The 21,747-nt window shown below is 42.0% G+C and overlaps 1 protein-coding gene across 6 annotated transcripts in view; it reads right to left on the bottom strand.

Annotated features, from left to right (window-relative positions):
• KLHL24 (kelch like family member 24) overlaps positions 1-21,371 on the bottom strand; it is a 34,949-nt gene extending 13,578 nt beyond the window's left edge. Inside the window, exons 1-3 of one of the 6 annotated variants that reach the window (XM_067538876.1) lie at positions 21,274-21,370; positions 15,303-15,367; positions 3,332-4,318 (exon numbers count right to left, since the gene is read on the bottom strand). In XM_067538876.1, coding sequence (XP_067394977.1) covers positions 3,332-4,251 — 920 coding nt within the window. In that variant the 5' untranslated portion in view covers positions 4,252-4,318; positions 15,303-15,367; positions 21,274-21,370. The other 5 variants (XM_067538877.1, XM_067538879.1, XM_067538880.1 and 2 more) reach the window with 5 other exon arrangements.
• Between the last annotated feature and the right edge of the window lie 376 nt (positions 21,372-21,747).

The following is a 21,747-nucleotide window of genomic DNA, read 5'->3' as shown; positions in this document are numbered from 1 at the left end:
TATAAAAACCATTTAGAGCTTTTCTAAGTTAGGGAATTTGCACCCATGTAATGCACTGGTGTAACTAACCAAATCAAACCAGATATTAAATACATTTTATCTTTCAAAGAGCATGTTGATATACCGTACGCTGTTTTAACTACAAATAATCCCATAAGAGCAGGTCTCTTATTTACTATGATCCAATCCTGCAAAAATCACATTGCCGTATGTCTCTAACAACTGCATGATCTGTCCTCAGCTTTGTTTATAAATGATAAAATTGCTGTAGGCATTTATTTAAGATCATACTTTTTTCACATTGTGGGGCACCACAAGTAAAACTAGCTGACTATTCCTGTTCTCTTGTTGCTAAGCTCTATAAACAAATTAGTCCTTTTTACTCTAAATATTTTAGAAAAGGCAAAGTCAATGATAAATGTGAATGTACTATGAAATCTCACAATACAAATACTTGTCTTAAAAACTATGTTTACAAACATGGATCATTTGGTAACATGTTCTCAGTTACACTCATAACTAGTCAAAAAACCCAAAGAAATCTTCCCCTCAGATGCTCCAACCTAATGTCAGGTCCTGGTTTTATGTATTCAGTAATGTTTAGCTGTCTTCTTTTGTTGAGAAACTAATCTTGGAGAGGTATCTCTCAAGGGAGAGAGGGAAGGAACTTAATGAGTTGAGGAAGCATTATTCAGAAAAAGGGTGTACTTCACCTGATGTACTTCACACAGGAAACCATGCAGCTCTCATGCCATCATCTAAGGAAGCTGAATGAAACAATATATACTAACAAGTGGCTAACTGAGTAGTCCTTTTCATCAGTTCAAAGAAAATTTGTTAATTTTTTTTTTTTAATTTCCATAGGCAGAAATTCTGAGGGCTTTTGAAAATCCGTCATTTAGTCTGTAAAAACATCACTATACTTGAGGTGCTGCATAAATAATAATAGACAGTAGTGCGGTAGTTAAAATATAACTCACTTAAGAGGAAAAATTATTGAATGCTTAATTTAAAAAAAAAAAATTGTTGAGAAGAACTGGTGAAATGAATAAATATGACAATAACTGATTAAAAGTAGATCTTGATATATTTTCAATAGACAGGTCCAGGGGGTAGGTGCACTGAAATAAGCAACAACTGTAAGACAGTCTAAAGATATTCAAAGCTTATGGTATGAGATACATATTTTGTTTTGGACAGATGGGAGTCCATGCTCTAAAACAACATAACCACTAGATGCCACTGAGAAGCTTAATGGAGATGTGGAAGTTGACCTCAAGATGTCAGTGCAACTATATTCAGTTATCTGGCTCCGACATCCCCACTTCGTTCTACAATGGAAGGTAGGGACATGAGGAAGGATACGATTCTGTCATGGATTCCATAACTTCCCAGGACAGCCAGGACTTCTTCTGGGGCAGCCCCAGGGCCGCAGAGCAGTTGACCAGTGGCCAGCTCCTGGGCTGTGCAGCAGCAGCTGGAGTTGGGTCAGCCCCTGCTGCAGCTGCAAGCCCCAACAGCACTCTGTTTGTCCCCCCCCCCCCCCGCTGGGGGTATTTTTAGTAAGAGTCAGGGACAGGTTGCCGGCTTCTGTGAATTTTTGTTTATTGCCTGTGACCTGTCCCTGACTTCTACTAAAAATGCCCATGACAGAATCTTAACCTTAGGCATAAGTGACAAGAAGGGATGATCAACACCTGTCAACCCAAGTTTTAAACCTGGAGTGACATAAGATGTTTTTTCACTGGCTTCAAAAGAACCCAGACTAGAATCCCACCGTTTTTTGAACAGCTAGTCAAAACCAGTTTAAATACAGAAACATACTGATACATATGCACACACAATTTGTTCCCAAGTTTCAGTAGAAACATGGATTCTGGTATAGAAACTTTCAGTCAGTTCTGTGATTTTCCCTCACTAACAAAGTTTACATAAAAGAGAAGCAGGAGAAAGAAGAGGCAGTGGAACACAGAGAAGAAAAGGATCTACCAAAACCTCATTTTAGAAGAAATGACAGGGAAAAACATTGAGGAAGCAGGGAGGAATCTAGTAACTGTTAAAAAACTTCACCCATTTTTGTAACAGAATCAAATGACAAGGAACTATTCCTTGAATTTAATAATAGATTCAGGGAAAAATCGTTGCTGGGAAACCAGCCAGCTCCTCTATTTATAAATTACTCCTCTTGCTGCTGCATCCCTGGATTCAGAGGTTAGTTTCTTCTTAAGTTTAATAACAAACACCCTGCTCAGAAAATGTCTCAGTTAAACTTGGGAGGGGCATCTCCTTTTTCAACTAATTTTTCTGTGCAGCATTATAGCAATGTAACTAATCTTCTCAAGTACCTATGTTATTTTTGTCTGACAGAATTTGCAAGATTAAACAGGGTTTTCCTTCTTTACCATTCTTTCAAGAACTTAAATGTTTTTAGCAATTACCAATTTTAGCAATTGCTAAAAATAATTTAGCAAATATATGGCAGAATTCAAAAGAAATCTACTATAACCTACAAATACCACCATTTACATTTTTTCTCATTTCCTACTGTAGCTTCCAGTAGCCATTGCCAGTTATATTATGGGATAATAATAAGTAATGTTTTGGGATTTTAAAAAACATTACAAATTTAAGCTTAAAATATTTTTGTAGCTACTATGTAATTCTGTAAATATATATATTTATTTTATTTAATCTCTAGATCTGTTATATAGTTCTAGAACTGTATTACTAAACCTGTCAAGTGTATTATTAAATCCATAAAGTGCTTATGGTGCAACAGTGGGATTTTCAAAAGCACTCGCTGTTGTCCAAACTGAAAAATGCGACCCAACTCCTTGATAAGTGTACAATACATTATTGTACATTGTAAAAATTAGTCAGATTATGAAATATAGTGGATTAATGGCCGCATTGTAATGAGCCAGGATTAAAGCTGCTGCAAGTGTGTGGCTCAACTGGGCAACTAGTGGAAAGGGTTTAGGATCTCATCCTGATAACATCTACAGCTGTGAGTAACTTACTGACATAAGTGCCCTTCCTAATGAATTCAAGGGGACTACTCATGTCAGTAAAGTTACACACATGTTTGAATAAGGTTACTCAAAGGCCTACTAAAAGTTAAGCATGTGAGGTGACTGGGCTTGTGTGAGGGTCAGGCAACATAAATGCAGAACTCAGTAACACAAAATAAAAGACACTTTCAAATTTTTCTTCTCCATGCTGCCATCTTGGTTACAGTTCATTTCCACTAGACAAAATAGGTAAAAAGTCTGTATACCAAAATCATGTTTTTCTAGGGCATACCATGAAAATAGTAAAAAAATCCTCTCACCTGCGCGGTCTAGTTCTTGGGGACATCATTTCATTTCCAAGTATATGGTATCTTCTTGCTTCGTGCAACAGCTGATAACACTCAGGAGAATTTTGAATCAGGTGGTCCACTTCAACTGTCTGAACAAAGTAGTTAGGATGTAATAAAGGGAGTCTCACATGTGTCAGAAGTTCCTGTAACACTGGCCTTCTCAGATCAACTGCACGGTAAACCCAGCGCATGACTGCTTCAAAAACCATCTCTTCTTTACTGATCACCAATTCATCGCTACAAATATAATCAATGAGCTCATCTTTCCCAAGCTCTAGAAATTCTTCATGCTGAGAAACATCCTCAAATGTTTGCAGTGCGAAATTCCTGCATTTGGTGAAGAGTGTCTTAAGTGAATGTGTATCAGCAAAACGCTGGATTCCTAGGCAATTACAAGGATCCAGCTGCTCTTCCAGGAATTTAGCACAAGCATCACGCAAAACACTAATCTGAAAGAGACTTGATGTTTCAAACAGATATTGCACATTCTCTGTAGTGATTTTCACCTTCCCGGTATATACATACTGTAAAAAGCAATCCATAGCTTCAGCAAAAATGCCATTGATCTCCACCAACATTTCTCTGCTTTCTCTGTGATCATTGCAAAACATAGCTCTGAAGTAGCTACTGCAGGCTGAGAGAACAGCTCGATGGCAGGGAAACTCTCTTCCTTCCACACAGATAATTACATCTGTGAACAAGCGGCTGTCTCGAAACTCATTGAAGATCTGGAGTATGCTTTCAGCATGCGATGATCCTGAAGAGAAGTCAAAAAACTCATGCCCTGATAAGGACTTTGGGTCCATTTCAAAAACTTTACGTTTGGTTGCAGGGGAATCACGGACCCCGCTATCCTCTCTATTCAGTCTGCGTCCCAGTATTAGTACCATTGTTACATCCGTTGACTACAGAATCATTGAGAAAAGATTTCTGGGTGGCTTCGTTACAGTGCTATGGCTAGAAGAATTAAAACATTTTAGTACCCACAAATCAGTTCTAACAGTTAATTAAATGAAAGAATTATGAAATTGATTAAACTTACATAATACAAAACAATAGCCTGATCAGTCTAAAATCAGTGTAACTTATACTACTCTAGTAAAAGTCAAAAATTATTGTTTGGCAAATGATATATGACACCATGCAATGCAATGAAACACATCCTACCGTAATACAAGGGACAGAGTTAGCGTTGCTGTGGGAACCATAATTATGAATACCCTAGCCTTTGTTTAATTAAACTATCACCTTATATCAAGCTTAAAATTATCACAGGGCTAAATCCTAAAATCCTTGTTCAAGCGAATCTTTCAATTGATATCAGCAAGTGTTTGCCTGAGTAAAGACCTCAGGATTTTGCTATACAGTTTTTTAAACTGCCTCTTACTAGGTGTTTCCATAGCACCCAGCACAATGTAACTTCAATCTCAGTTAGGGCCTCCAGGTGCTCCAGTAATATCACTAATTAAAAGGAAAAAAGCAATACTAAAGAAGACTGAAATTTTAAAACTAGAATAATTGTAGAAGTAGGCTACAAACCACATCTCAATCTTCAGTATACATCAGTACCACAATGTAATTATATAAGCTATGGCAGCGGTTCTCAACTGGGGGTCTGCAAGCCGTTTCAGGCTCCCAAGCTCCCCCCACCCTATGGGGCTGAAGTCCCGAGCTCTCCCTACCCCACGGGGCTAAAGCTGGGAGCTCCGAGCCCCCACTGTCCAGTGGTTAAAGGTTGGACCCTGATCCCCACATCCGGCAGCTGAAGCCCAGAGCCCTCTCGCCCCCTGCTGGCTCCTGGAATTTTTATAGAATGTTGGGGGGATCTCAGAAAGAAAAAGGTTGAGATCCCCTGTTCTACGGAGTTCAATGATTTTGCTTATCCCAGTGACCACACCTAACCGGCAAAAAGCAAATGTCTGAGCTGTTTCTTATCATCAATACAATCAGTTAATCAATATGCTATGGTGAAATTAAAAATTAATACAGATTGCTAATATGAATTTTGGAAAAAATACTTAAACATTATGTCAAAGTATAATGTAGATACTGCAGAAACAGGCAACCAAATGAATAAGCATCAAATAAAGTTTTATGCTTATTTGTGAGAAATCCATTATGCAAGCAAATGAATGTGGAGTCTTTGCTTCTGGAAGTAAGGAGTGGGAGTTATCTACTGCGTTAAAGGAGAACTTCTGTTTTCTGACAGTAAACACACATCTAAAATTTATAAACAAAGACTGTAGCCAAAGGCATTGTATCATTATCAATATATACTGCTACCAATCACAAACAAACAAACTGTGTTAAAAGAATGTTACTAGGGTTGCGAAGTTAAACATGAAAAAATTAGGAAATGCCAGAAATAAGGTTGCCTGTGAATAAAATACAACTAATTTGCCTGGACATAGCCTGGTGAAGGTATATATGATGACCATCCCTATCAGCATAGCCCATCTCCTTTGACTGCTGAATTTTAAAATCAACTGGATTAAAGCACTAGAAAAAACACTGGGAAGCACTCCTGCACTACATTCCATCATTCTAAGTGCATGGAATTATTTTTAAACTTCCAGGAAGATGTGCATCAAATTATTTTAAAACTTGTGCAAAGGATTTTTTTTTTAAAGATTCTAAGAGATTACATTCATTTCCTCTCATTCCCCATCCACAGTTAGTAAATGCTGTTTCTAACACCATTTCTTTTTTCCTGACTGGCCAGTATCTTCAGAGCTGCACATTACTGAACCAAAGTCTGGTTACATCATCTCTTAATATAGAACAAAATTAACCATACTTTTTTAAAACAGGCTTTTTATAAAGCATCTTTAGAAGGCACTATCTTGACAAAAGCCACAGTCAAAATGACTGTATTCTGTACTACAGTTTCCTCACTCAGACAACTTTAAAAAGGAAAACTATAAATATACCAATCACATCATACTGTTGTTTTTCACATAGGGCTCAATTCTACTTCAGACACAAATTCAAAAACAGAGGTGGTATACACACTGCAATCCCCCATCCCGCCGACCCATCTCCCCTGATTTTGCAACAAAATAAAACCACCTTGACAAGAGGCATAGAGTTTTTTGTGCCAAACTTTTAAGCAACAAAGCGTCAGTGTAGACACGACACTTAGTTATGTCACGGTAAATAGCCTCCAGGAAGTGTCCCACTATGCCCATCCTGACCGCTCTGGCCATCAATTTGAACTCCGCTGCTCTGCAGCCATGCGCCCCTCCCATGTTAAAGTCACAGGAATCTGTGAAATTCCACTTTCTGCTTGGTTGGTGTGGAGAGCTCACATCTCATCTTCCCAGGTGACCATGGTTGCTCCACACACCAAATGCTCTCCCGCTTGGAGCACACCAGAGCATCTGGATCTGATCAGCATTTGGGGAGAGGAGTCTGTACAGTCCCAGCTCTGCTCCAGCCAAAGAAACTTCAATACATATGGTTTAATTTCTTATTTAATGGCAGAGAAGGGCTATGAATGGAACACACTGCAGTGCCATGCGAAAATCAAGGCACTGTGGCAGGGGTACCAAAAGGGTAGGGAGTCAAACCGTCGCTCTGGTGCAGAGCCAAAGATCTGTCACTTCTATAAGGAGCTGGAAGCCATCCTCAGTAGCGACCACACCTACACCACCAAGAGACCCATGGATACCTCCACAGGTCTGGAGGCAGCAGACACCAGACTGAACCCTAATGTAGACATCATGGATGAGGAGGTCGAGTTGAAGGCTGATGTGGAGTAGGGGACTGGGTCATTTGCTGACATGGGGAACCAGGACCTCTTCTCAACCCCGGAGGCTTTGAGCCAGTCCCAGATCTCCAGCTCTGGCGTGCAGGATGCAAGAAAGGGGAGTTTGGGTAAGTGATTTTTTTGAGCTGATGCTTACATGAGGTATAGTTGTCCTTTGCTTTGTTGCATTATACCGTTGGTTGAAGGGATAGAAATGCACAAGAAGTAGCTGTGTTTGCATGTGCTTCCCATTCCTCTGTTCAGCGAGGCAGTGTGGTGGAAAAGTATGTTTATACACGTTGAGATTTCACAGGAATCCAGAGAGATCTCGAGGAAACTTTCTGGAGATACTTTGGCAGAGCTGCTTTGTTTCTTCCCCCATTGTAGGAAATTTCCCTGTGCCAATCACCAATCACTTGTGCAGAGACCAAAGCGGCACACAAGCGAGCAGCACAGGGACCTGGTTTGAAGCTGCTCACATGGAGGAGATGTACCCTTGCATCCCTGCCTACTCTCAGTAATGAGGTATCGGCTTCTATGGCCCCCGCCTGTGGAAAATGGTGGCACAATTTGAAATTTTGTCTTTATCTACCTGCATCAATACTCCCAAACAGCCAACCAGAATCTTTTCCCCAGCTTGAGTGCCCCCTCTCTCCAGGCACAACTCACCATGCCATTTGATTATCAAGCTGTGCGCTTGCCAGTGGACAGTGAGAAAGAGGTGTATTTTACAGTAATGAATCAATGCTGTTATTGCACTTACAATGATGCTTCTGTTTATTGTTTATTGTGCTTCTACAGATGTGCCCTTGAGGGGAAACCCCTCCACATCTGCTGAGCGCCTGTGGCTGATAAGAAAACGACCACAGACAAGCAAAGAGGAGATATTCCAAAAACTCCTCCAGTCCTCTGAGATGGGAAAAAAAAAAAAAAAGAAAAGGACATGGAGACACACAGTTTCTGAAAATCAGAAAACTGATGGGCAGGAGAGGAGGGAAAACCAGGAGCAAGTGATAGCAGGTCACGAGCGCATGATAAAAGCCATGGGAGATGCAAATGGAGCTACTAAAGTCACTAATAACTCTGTGTAGACTGAATTAATGCATGCTCCCCCCCACCCTCCGCGCAGCCAATACAGAATTGCTTTCCATCCATGCCCTCTCCAAACTCCACCCACACGTTCCTACCAAACTCCCAGCTCGTCTCGGTACTCCATTCACTCCACCCCTTCAGACAGCTTCCAGAATGATAGTTGGACTTACACACCCAGCTGTCACATCTCACACTGCCCCTCACTGCTTTCTCCCCTCCAACCCAGCTTTTTGTGTGTGTTGTGAATAACTGTTATTTAATAAAGACATACTCTGTAAAGAATAAGCAATCTTTATTTGTCTCTTTCACACAGTGGTTGATGCTCACATCGATACACAGTGCAAGCTGGATAGCAGTCATAGCATGGCACTGTGCTGGTTTACAAAGACACTGTGACACAATGCTGGGTGAGAACAGGCTGAGTCATCCCTCTGCCCCTGGAACCCTAATTAAGGGAGAATGGGATCTGGCTGAGGGAGCCTGCAGCAACTGGGCTAATGGGGAGCAGCTGCAAAGCTTGTTAGCTGGGCATTATAAAGGATATCAGGAAGGAACTGAAGGGGAGGCAGCCCAGCTAGAGAGGGAGAAACCACAGTAGGAGGATGAGCTTCCTTTGGGTCTGTGGCTGAAACTGTGAGGTGCTGGAGGCTGTGAAGCTGGACCCGATGTAAATAGCTGGTGGTGGGCAGCATGCTGAAAATAAAGAGCACTGGTGTGAAAATAAAGCAGACGTCTTTGAGTGGTGTTTGGGAGCAGAGGTGAAGCAGCAGGGGGGACCCTACGTGAAGCTGCTACAGACACCTTATTGTTGCTCATTGTCAAAATGGCTCCTCAAGGCCTCCCTGATTCAAATGGCCCCTCACTGTGCCCTCTAATAGCCCTCAGCTCTGGTTGTTCATAGTCAGCTGCAAGGGGATCCGCCTCTGCACTCCACACAGGGGGAAACTTTTCACCCTTAGCGTCACAAATATTATGGAGCACACAGCAGGCAGCTATAACCATGGGAATATTTTCCTCATTTAGGTCTAGTCTGCCATAAAGTCATCGTCACTGATCTTTGAATCTACCAAACGCACATTCAATGGTCATTCGGCACCTGCTAAACCTATTATTGACGCACTCCTTGCTGCTATCCAGGTTGCCCATATAAGGCTTCATGAACTATGGCAGTAATGGGTAAGCTGGGTCTCTATGGGCATTTCAACATCCCCCATTGGAATCTTTTGGTGTGGAAAGAAAGTCCCTGCTTGCAGCTTTCTGTATAGGCCAGTGTTCCTGAAGATGCATGTGTCATGCACCTTCCCTGACCAAACTGCATTGATGTCAGTGAAATGCCCATGGTGATCCATAAGCACCTGCAGTACAACAGAGAAGTACCCCTTTCTATTGATGTACTCCATCGTAAGATGGTCTGGGGCCAAAATTGGGATATGTGTGCCATCAATCGCCCCACCATAGTTAAGGAATCCCATCGCTGCGAAGCTATCCACTATTTTACATTCATTTCCAAGACTCACCGTCCTTCGTAGCAGAATATGATTAAGGGCCCTGCACACTTGTGACAACAGAGTTCCAACGATGGGATTCCTAACTCCAAACTGATTAACAACCGATCGGTAGCAGTCTGGAGTTGCCAGCTTCCGCAGGGCAATTACCATGCGCTTCTCCACCAAGAGGGCAGCTCTCATTCTGCTGTCCTTGCACCACAGGGCAGGGATGAGCTCTGCACAGAGTTTCATGAAGGTGGCTTTGTGCATTCGAAAGATCTGCAGCCACTGCTCGTCATCCCAGACCTGCACAGTGATGCGATCCCACCACTTAGTGTTTATTTCACGCGCTCTAAAGGGGCGACGCACTGTGTGCAGATGCTCCATGAATGCAAACAGAAATCTGGTGTTGTTTGTTTGCATGGCACACAGCAGGTCAGGTGCCTCGGATTCCTGTTCCATTTGGGAGCTCATGATATATTGCATAAACAGCCATAATGTGTTCAGAACACTGACAACAGTGGAGAGCAGTGCAGGATCCGTCCTTTCAGATAGAGATGGTGGGCACTCAGGCAACTGGGGCCATTGAACAATGCTGCGAAATGCACTCAGAAACCCATGGAATGAGGGGATGGAAATCACTGTATCATGGGACGTTGAGCTCACACCCATAGTGCACTGCAATCTTCTCCGCCTTCCCACAACTCCTAGCAGCACAAGGTGGCAAATTGCACAGTGGGATAGCTGCCCACAGTGCACTACTCACACTGTTAATGGACGCGGTTCAGCAACACGAGTGCTGTGTGGACAGGCACAAGCATTTTTGATCATCGCTGTAACCTGCATCGATAACACTTTCTAATGTATGCACGGCCTTAAACTCACCAGTTCTACTGCTTTTTAAGGAACTCAAATACGAAACTGCATAACTACTAACTGTGGTATGTAACATATTGCTTAAATCAACAAGCCTAACTTCAGTACCAGACAAACTGATAAAAAAACAGAATTATCAGACGAATAGATGAACATGATTTGTTGGGGAGGAGTCAACATGACTTCTGTAAAGAAATCATGCCTCACCAACCTATTAGAATTCTTTGAGGGGTTCAACAAACATGTAGATAAGGGTGATCCAGTTGGTATAGTGTATTGAAACTTCAGAAAGCCTTTGACGAAGTCACTCACCAAAGGCTCTTAAGCAAAGTAAACAGTTATGGAATAAGAGGGAAGATTTTCTCATATATTAGTAACTGGTTAAAAGATGGAAAACAAAACATTGGAATAAATGGTCGGTTTTCACAGGGGAGTGGGAGAAATTGTGGGGTCCCCCAGGGATCTGTACTGGGACCAGTGCTTTTCAACATATTCATAAATGATCAGGACAAGGGGGTAAACATTTGCAGTGGCAAAGTTTGCAGACAATACAAAATTACTCTAGATAGTTAAATCCAAAGCGGACTGCGAAGAGTTACAAAGGGATCTAAAAAACTGGGTGACTGGGTAACTGGACACAGGATTTATGGTTTATTACAACAATCTGTAACCCACTAACCCTCTCTTTATGTTCTATGACTACAGAGGTGTTAACAGGCCACTCTACTGTGAATGGTCCCTTACAATATGTGCTAAATACTTAAGCTAAATAATCTGTCCTGCATTTAGGACTTGTCTACACTACAAAGATAAGTCAGCCTATGTTAGGTCAACCTACAGCCACCACATTTATTACTGCAGTGACTGATGTGATGTCCACACTCCTCTCCTTGGGTCGGTGGTGTGCATCCTAAGAGGTGAAATGTGGAGAGCTGAGAGCCCAGTCTCTCATCTGCCCACCCCAGTTCCTTGCCGGGAGCTGGGGAAGAAGCCGACCAGGGCTTCTCCCCTCCTCGTTCCCAGCCAAGAGCCAAGGGAAGTTGCCCGGGGCTTCTCCCATCCCCGCTCCCAGCCGGAAGAAGCCACCTGGGGTTTCTTGCAGGTTCTAGCCACCATGGCTTTTCGCCCCAGTCCCAGCTGAGAGTGGGAGGCAGCTGGACTCTAGCTCCCTGGCTTTCTTGTCAATTTCACGATTCCAATGGAGCTGTAAAATTGACAAGAATAAGAGCCAATAACCAATGTAAAGAACCCTAAATACACCAACATAAGCCCTACACCTCTTGTTGAGGTGGTTTTATGATGTTGGCATAGCAGGGAGTTACATCAGTGAGAGGAGCATTTCAGTGTATACACCACCACAGTTTTCTTGACAAAAACTGACTTTTGTCGAAAAGATTCTGTAATGTAGACCAGCCCTTAATTGTGAGCTTGGAGTACCTTTCCCAGACCTGAAGAAGAATTCTGTGTGCCCTGAAAGCTTGTCTCTCTCAACAACAGAAGTTGGTCCAATAAAATATATGACCTCACTCACTTGTCTCTCTAACACCCTGGGACTGATATGGCTACAACTACACTGCATACCTGGGTAACCAAATGTCAGATGAAATTGAATGTTGATAAATGAAAAGTAATGTGCATTGGAAAACATAATCCCAACTATACTTACAAAATGATGGGGTTTAAATTAGCTGTTACCACTCAAGAAAGAGATCTCGGAGTCACTGTGGATAGTTCTCTGAAAAGAATCTGCTCAAAGTGCAGCAGCAGTCAAAAAAGCTAAGAGAATATTAGGAATCATTAGAAAAGGGATAGAAAATAAGATAGAAAATACAATAATGCCACTATATAAATCCACGGTATGGCCACATTTTGAATACTGCATGCAGTTCTGGTTGTCCCATCTCAAAAAAGATATATTAGAACTGTAAAAATTACAGAGAAAGGCAACAAAAATAATTAGGGATATGGAACAGTTCCATTAAAAAGATTGGAGTGTTCATCTCAGAAAAGAGAGGACTAAGGGAAAATATGATAGAGGTCTATAAAATTACGAATGGTGTGGAGAAAGTATGTTTTATTTACCTCTTCACATAACACAAGAATCGGGGGTTACCCAACGAAATTAATAGGCAACAGGTTTCAATAAAAAGGAGGTACTTCTTCAAACAATGCACAGTCAATTGTGGAATATTATGGGGCTGTTGTGAAGGTTAAAAGTATAACTAGATTCAAGATACGTTCATGAACGATAGGTCCATCAATGGCTATTAGCCAAGATAGTCAGGGACCCAACCCTGTGCTCTGGGTGTCTCTAAATCTCTGATTGCCAGAAGCCGGGATTGGATGACAGGGGATGGATCACTTAATAAACTGCCATGTTCTGTTCATTCTTTCTGAAGCATCTGGCACCAGCCACTGTCGGAAGACAGCATACTGTGCTAGATGGACCATTTGTCTAACCCCGTATGGTTGTTCTTATATTGAAGATCTAACCTTGCCACCTTTACTCACATTGGGATTGATTGTAGAGAAAATTCAGGTTACTCAGAATGAGAAAGTGTGGCAGAATTGGGATTTACATCAGCAGTAAAAAAGGAAAGTGCAACTGTGAGAATATAAACCACAAAGGCCTAATTTTGATATAACTGATGTAAATCAGAAGTAACTTCAATGAAGTTAGTGGATTTATACCCTGATAAAACCAGCATTTAAACAAAATCAGGTCCTTAGTGTATAGCCTAACAGGCAAAATTCTGTTAATCTTATTCCTGTAAGCAATTTTATTGATTTCAATAGGATTATTCACATAAGTAAAGAAAACAGGATTTGGTACTTATTAAATTATTTGACAAATTTAAGTTTTAGCATGCAATATATAGTGCAATTCACAATACTTGTTAATCACTTTATAAGGGGCATTGTGTTTTCAAGCCATATACCTAGACTGTAAGATCCTTGAGGAAGGGAATGTGTCTCTTCTAAATTTTGTACAGAGATGAGAACAAAGTCAGTAATCATTAGTAAAATAATAAAAATGTGATAAATAATAAAATACAGCTTCATAGAAGTGCATGGTACTTTAAAGAAATGAAAGAAGACTGGTAGCTCTTGTGAGCAAAGACTAACAAAGAATATCCACAAAAGATACCAAAGGGGAGAAGAAATTAGGGAGAAAAGAAAAGTACAACAAACAAATAGTAGAATTCACTGCTTTTAAAGATCTTGTCCTGCTGACTAAAAAGCTAGATTTCCATTAACTGCAATGGGATCAGGAATTAGTTTATAGAATTTATACTTACTGTGTCTTCTATTACCTTGTTTAGGTAATATTAGAAAAATACTCCCATTGCTACCACCCATTCAGTTGCATCAGTGTTAACACTAGTGTGGGGGGAGCCCTAGGGCTTGTCTACACTTGAAGCTAACATGGGTAAATTAGGGTGTGAACGTGAAGTGCAACAGCTGTTCTTGACTAAATCCATGTTACTGGATTCAGAGTGGATTAATTTAAACAAGAACAAAGCACTATTGTTCCTGAATAAACCTACGTCTACATTTAAAATTTAGATTGACCTAACTACGCATTGAGGGATGTGAAAAATTCACACATCTGAGTGCTGAAGTTAAGCAGATCTAACCCTCAGTGTAGATGCAGCGAGGTCCACAGACCTAGCTATCGCTGCTCAGAGAAATGGACTAACTGCAGTGACAGAAAAAAGCCCTTCCATTGTTGTAGCGCCTGTAGTGTAGACATGGCTTATGAGTGATCAGACTATTCCTGAATAGCTCTTAAAGCTATTCCTGAATAGCTCCATATGTAGGCAAGCCATAAGTGTTGAGTTTCAGGTTCTCTGCAACAAATTTAAATAAAGCAAAAGAGAGATAAATTAAAAATTCCCCAAAGAGTAAAGTTTCTGAGCAGCCCCCACATCTCCAAAATGTCGTAATACATAGAAGAAAACGGCCAGACCTTCTGTAAATCTTTATTTACATGGAAAGTCACACTGAAGTAATTGGACTAGTGAGAATAAGTATGACTTGCATGAGTAAGGTTTGGCAACCTAAATCAGCACAAAAAAGGTATGTTCATTTATTGAATCAAAAAGAACTATCAAATTTTTCCATTGGCAAGTTCTGAAGTTACTTTAATATTTAGACCCCGATCCTGCAATGAGCTATGTGTAGGCAGACCTCTGAACCATGCAGAGTTCACTGGAGAATCAGAGTAATACATTTTCTCTGTTCCAGCCATTCATGTCACTTTTATAATCCCCTACTGTGAAGTGCACTATAACTCACCTGTAAAACACTGCTTTGATGTATATGATTTGTGTAGTAAATTAATTTTTTTAAACCAATTTTTACCCAGTTTGGATATGCTTAAAATTTTATGAAAGGAAAAGTTGACAGATGTGACATACCTTTTGTGCTTCTGTAATTAAGTAAGTTTGAATTTAAGCAATTAAATTTAGCAAGAAAATTGCTCCCTAACATCATTTTAATTACTTGTATTGTACAAGGGGACCTAAAACCTTGAAAAAAAAGCAGCTACTTCATAATAAAAACGTTTTAATTAAACTGAGCTAAAAATGAACTGAAAAAAGCAAAAAGGTGTTCCAACTTGTTTTATCTATTCATCTTTGGTATTCATATACTACCAATCATAGTTGTATCTGGCATTTTTCAGGTGGCCCTATTATTTTCTATAAAAATAAATACTGTAAATGTTTAGCCTTACAGTTGTGAAGAAAACTTTTTGCATGTGAACCACTGTGCTTCTCTCTTCCTGAGTCTGCAGACAACCTGAAACAATAGATTATAGAGATGTGAATTTCCCCATTCATCTAAACTCTTTGGGGCAGTGATCATCTCATACAGCTCCCCTATAAGCTTCGATTTCACATTAACACGTTAAAGTCTGTGCTGTCTAAGGGGTATGATATACATGGCATTAACAGTTGGTCCTGAATAACTCCATGGGCTAGGCCTACAAATGTACACCAGCATAGTTATGTTGGATAGGAGTGTAAAAAAATCATAACCCCTAGCCAATATAGCTACGCTAGCAAAACCCCCGGCCCAGTGTAAACCGAATTATGCTGACAGAAGAGTACTTCTGTCAGCACAGCTAATGTTGTTCAGGGAAGTGGTATTAGGGCTGGTCTACACTAGAAATATAGGTTGACCTAAGTTGCTCAGGGTTATGAAAAATCCGCACCCTAGTCAAGCCAACCTAAGCCCCAGAGTAGACAGGATTAGGTCAATAGAAGAACCTGTTTGTTGCTGTAGTGTCTATGGCTATATATACCCTGCCCCCCTCACATATTACATAAGCTACACCAACTGAAGATTCTTTTGCAGGATAAACTGCATCTACATGGTTGTGTTGTGGGGGTTTTTTTGTTTACCAGCATAGCTATGTCAGTTAGGGGGGTGATTTTTTCACATTCTGACATAAACTGTGCAGGCAAAATTTTGTAGTGTAGACTTGGCCCATGTGTAGACAGGTGCTAAGGCCAAATCGACATTATAAAAGGTTTGCCAGGCTGACTATTGAGCCCAACCTGATCTTGGAAACCCTTGTTTAGGAGTTTCTGTATTATTATTCACATATTAAAATAAACTAGGATGCTTAATAAAAGCTATTATACAAGTAGGAAAAACACACTATAAAGAATTCTTTGAAATAGGCTTTGCTATAAGCATTAGGTCTAGTGAGGCCTAGCTGCGAACATAAGCAGTTGACAGAAGTTAGCTTGAGTGTTTGGTTTGGGTTATAGGAGGCTTTTGCAATATGCAACTTGTAATAAATAAGTAAACAGCAAAAGAACAAAAATCTGTCTGGAATAACATTTGTAGCGGACTTTTAGCATGTATAATAATTAAGTTAACTGCACTGATGCATTAGGAAAAATACTGAGGCTCATAGCTTGTGTCAATACTCAGAACCCCACTTACGGTTTTCTGGATAACCCTACCTGAATTGTAGAATGGAAAACAAAGAATCTAAATATGGTCCCTGGACATGTGTGGGTGCTCAGGGAAAAGGAGTATAAAATAAGGTGTATACCCAGCCCCTGGTGTGTACATTGGGACGACCAGATGGTGGAAGCCGGGAGCATTTCATCCCACTTCTGATGTTCTGCACTGACTATTTTTTCTATCTTCATCCGTTTCTATGATGTTGTCAGTATGTCATCAGGGACTGCTTTATTCTTTATGTGTGTTTTCTGTGCATTAATGCTTATACTTGGATTTATTTGGATAATTCAAGTTTCTATGTGTGGCCCATCAATCTCATAATTAATAATAATTTTAAATAGCCATCTGAGTAAATAGCCATCTGTTATTAGTGATTTCTGTAATCTGCACCCCAAATTAATCAAAGGCTCTTGTCAGCATACCTCTACTGGCAAACCCATCTAGTGTACATGCAGCTTGTGCTGGCAAAAATTGCTTTTGTCAGAATAGCTTATTTTGGTTCCCTGAGCAAAACAGGATATATGGGCAAAAGTACTTTTATGCCAGCATAACTGTATCTGCACTAGGGTTTTTGCCAGCACAGAAATGTCATAAGAAAAAAAATCAAACCCCTATTAACATCACTACATTGGCAAAAGTTTCTAATGTAAACTTGGCCTGCGGCCTTGTCTTCACCAGGAAAACAGGTTTTTTTACCATGTTAGCTAACACATGGTAAAAACAAACAACCCCCCTACCACACCATTTTCTTAATCTGTATGCACTTTAGGAGTTTTGGAATGTGTGTAGGAGTACCTGTCACCTAACCTCTTCTAACAACACATCTTTAATCCTAATCAAGACAAAGCCTCTATGTTTGTATAGCATCTAGTGCAACGATCTTGGGTGAGCCTCTACTGTAATACAAATAAATAATAAAATCACCATTGTTTACTCTGAAGCCTAACAACTGCATTTTAATTCTTATTCTGGCAAATTATTTTAATGATGATTTTAATAAACACATCCAGTGGATGTGCTTTATTCCACGTTGTTGGACTTCATAAATCAAAGACAGAAAAGACCATTCACCTAGTCTATCCTTCTGACCAAAATAGGATTGCTCCCTACAGTATATTCCCTAACTTTTGTCCACTCTATTTAAAAAAAAAATGATGTACAACAGGCAGAAAAATGTTTTTTTTGTGACATAAGAAGGTCTAAAAAGTTTCACGGTTTTTTAAAGAGTTTTTTGCTGCTTATTATTTTACAGTAGAAATTCAGGTCTTGCGTGTTCTTGAAATCTGTAACTGAAGAACTGACGCGCAGTACACTAAGACGACTCCTAATGTCTTAGTTCAATGGGATTTCCTTATATCAGATTTAATTGAAATCAGTGGGAGTTTTGAGTGTGTAACAATGGCAAGATTGGTTTTATACATATGTTTATATGCTTGAATATTTCTTTGTTAAAAAGATCCCATAAAAACAAAGAAATACAAAAAAGATGCATGGTAAAAACATTAAGGTTGTAAAAACAATGGACAAAAGCCAGGAAACTGAAGGCTGATACTGTCCTCATTTTACACTGTTGACTTTTTCCTGTTTTCAGCCACTTGAGTCAAGGGTGGAGTTTGAGTTACTGGCTTTTGTCTGATTGCATCACAGCCCTAATTTTATTTAAATATAGATTCTGCATATGTTATAAATGTATTTCCTGAAACAGGTGTGCTATTTCATCAGGTATTGTTAGAAGGATTCTATTTATACTTTGTGTCCTGAGGGCTAACTGCATATTAGCACAGTTACAATCCAAAAAGATTCCAAGGCTGTTTGTTGTTCCCCACACACACAAAAAAGTGAAATGTCAAAAGATGCTACAAAAGGTTGCAACATAAAGGCCTACTATGGTCAATGGGAGCATGTCCTGGTTTTAAGCCCATATGGCAATATTCCCAGGCTCAGGCAAATATACTCTTAAATTGTTTACTATATGTACTTTCAGTATGAATATAAAAAACAGAAGCTTGGTACTACTTTTCCCAGTGCATAAATTACCAGTCTCTACATTATTTGCAATAGAAATAATATATATTAAAAAGACATTTATGTTGCTGTCTCACTGTCAACTAAGTGATCCCTCCTGCTATATTTCTAATCTCTTTGATTTGGAATTATCTAGGACTGTCAGTGTGAGACAGGAAGTATTTAAGTGCTTGGAGAAGCAGTGCCACTTTATCCCACTCTAACACTAATTTAATCCTACTTTGGACTTGTCTATACTACACATTTTTTAAACAACCTTTTTTTAGCCTTAGGTGCAGGTGCATGTTTTTAAAATGGTTTAAATGGCAGTTCAGACCTAACAAATGCATTTCAAAACTACTTCAGCTTAACGTGCAATTCAGGGTCTGTCTACACAGGGGAGACTCTGTTCTGTAAAAGAGAGTCAGACTTGTACTCCCTTTAATCAACTTTAATTGAACTTTTTTTTAAACTGGTTACAAAGTCTCCCTAGTGAACACAAGGCCTCAGACTTAGGCCTTGACTGCAGTAGCACTTCTTATCCTGGCATAATTTTTGTCATTCAGGGGTGTAAAAAAATCTCTCTCTAGTGACATAAATTTTGCCAGTATAAGCAATTGTGTGGACAGCGCTTTGTTGGCGGGAGAGCATCTCCCACCCACATAGCTCCTGCTGCTCTCTCCCGACCACATAACGCTGCTACACAAGCGCTCTTACAATGACATCGCTGTACTGATATACCCCTTAGACAGTGATCACAATCCCACCTGCGATGATTCTCACCACCTGCAGTGGTGGCTGGACAGGGACACCCTGAGCTGGGCGGCTTCTATGTATTTTGTTACCTTGTAACTGGAGTTGATTGCCAATTAACCCACCTAAGTGACAAACGACTGTACAGGATAGCCTAGATGCTCCAAAACATTTGTTCCAGGTTAAAAGAAAACTCTGTGGAGCTTCTAAACAAGCATTTACATCGATCGAGCTAATGAACCAGCAATCTGTGAACTCCAATCACTACACAACGGCGCTGCCAGCCCCACGCGCTGTGAGTGCCACTGGCCGGGGCCACGAGGGGGGACGACACAAAAGGGGCCCGTTTGAGATGATGTCCAGACCCCACAGCAAGCGGCCTGTGACCTGGTGATCGAAGCAGCGCTCCCTGAGCCGGGCCCCAGTCAGTGTACGTGTACGTGGCGTGCGCACCCGCGACGTGCCCGACGGTGCAACGCGTCTAGGGTCCGAGTCTGATCCGGCCACACGAGCTGCCTGCGGCCACGTCCAAACTCCAGTCCGAGCGACAGCGTGACATGACATGACGTGACGTGACCCTGACCATCCCGCCCCGCCCCGGCGGAGCCAGCCAGACCGAGGCCAGCGGCAGGGCGGGCGCGCACTCAAGCCGAGCCTGGCACTTCCTGATGTGGCCTGCACCGGCCGGGCCGCACGCACTGACTCAGTGATCGGGGGCGAACAAAGTGGGTGAAGGGAGGGAGGAAGGAACGAACGCCCGAGAAATATTAATGACCAACCGGGACCGACCTCCACAGGCCACCCACAGCCGCAAGGTGTGCGCATGCGCGTTAATACAACGGGCTTCCTCAACGGCTGCCGCGTGCGCATGCGCACGCCCTCCAGCTCACCTTCACCCGAGGCGGCCGTAGCGACAAGCCCCCACCCTCCAGAATATTTCTGCCCAATCAGACTGAGGCAGCTGCCAACGAAGTCCCGCCTCCTGCTCCCTTTTGATCCAATCACCACTATCTTTGACTTCCGCCCTCCAACACCGTTGTTATTAAGATGAGGAGGAGGAAGACTCTAAATTACGAAATAGCCGGGAGGCGGGAGCAGCTCAGCCGCGTGCGCCACCCCCCCCCTTCTCCAGTCCGTTGTGGTTCGTCCCAGTCCGCAAACACCACCGCGGGGGAAGTGAGGGAGGACGTTACTGCCCCCGCTAGGCCCTGCCTGCAGTGCCCTGGCCGGCCCCGGAAGGGTTAATGGGATGGGGGGGCAGCATACCCCCCCAGGGAAGGGGTCACCCCCGTGACAGGCTCCCTCCGGGGAGATTACAGTTAACGGCCGCGGCCGCTGTCCCGCCGCGACTGACACAACCCGCACACGGGGGAGGGGTGCGCACCCGGCCAAGAGGGCATCGGTGTCTGCGGCCGGCCGGTCCCCATCCCTCCGGCTGCAGGCTGGGGATCGCTCGGTGCCTGGGCAGGGGACATGGCAGGGCGAGAGGGGGAGAGGAAGGAGAGACACCCCAGATCGCTTAATACCCATCTGGGTGGGGGGACGTTACTGGTGCCCAGAGGTGGCAGGCAGGCTTGGCCTCCAGCTGCCTCTGCCCTGATCGGCTGGGTTAGGTGTAGAGGAACAGACAGCAAGTGTGAAAAATCAGGATGGGGTGGGAGCAATAGGCACCTATACAAGGCAAAGCCCCAAATATCATGACTGTCCCTATAAAACCAGAACATCTGGTCCCCCTAGTTAGGGGTCTGCTAGTGGGTGAGTGAGGTTTTGTGGCCTGTGATGGGCAGGAGGTCAGACTAGAGCCTGTGATCACAGACCAAGTCTACGATTCCTGTTCTTAGCTGCTTTACACCCGTCCCCACCAGCAGCGAGCAACCCGGTATTCTTTGACACGTCTCCCAGCCCGAGCCCCGCAACACAGGGTGACTGCCGCTTTGATTCACTTACAGCTAAACATGGGGACCTGTTACCTCTGAGTCCTGACTCCTGCAGATTTGCTGTGCTGGGAAGAAGGGCTGCTTGTGTTCTTGCTCTGCCTTTTTTTTTTTTAAGGTCTGTGCTCTTTCTAGCTCCAGCTCAACTCAAAACAAAGGAGACCCTGAGAAACATGTGACCTGCCAAAGCCAAAACACATGATGTCAGTGACACGCCAGCCAGTGGGAGCCCAGCGGCAGAAGGAGTTGGGAGATGTAGTTCAAAGAGACCACAGTGATGCAAACATCCGTGTCACGTTTGCCGGCCCATTTTAGTCCATGGTCAGAGTTGAAGTTGCTATTTTAAACCATTAGCAACTGTTAAGGGCCAACTTTTAAAAAATAATTGCATCATCCACCTAAAGTATAGATACAGAGCCATTTGTTGGCACGTATAATTTATACATGAATTTTCTGAGTGGAATGAGAACTGAATAGTCTATTGCAGTGAAAATTTAGTCCTTAGCTGTC

This window comes from Emydura macquarii, unplaced genomic scaffold (genome assembly GCF_026122565.2).
Source record: "Emydura macquarii macquarii isolate MOO-44397 ecotype Brisbane River unplaced genomic scaffold, CSIRO-AGI_Emac_v2 contig_499, whole genome shotgun sequence".
Taxonomy (NCBI): Eukaryota; Metazoa; Chordata; order Testudines; family Chelidae; genus Emydura; species Emydura macquarii.
This window is presented reverse-complemented; position numbering and strand designations above follow the sequence as displayed.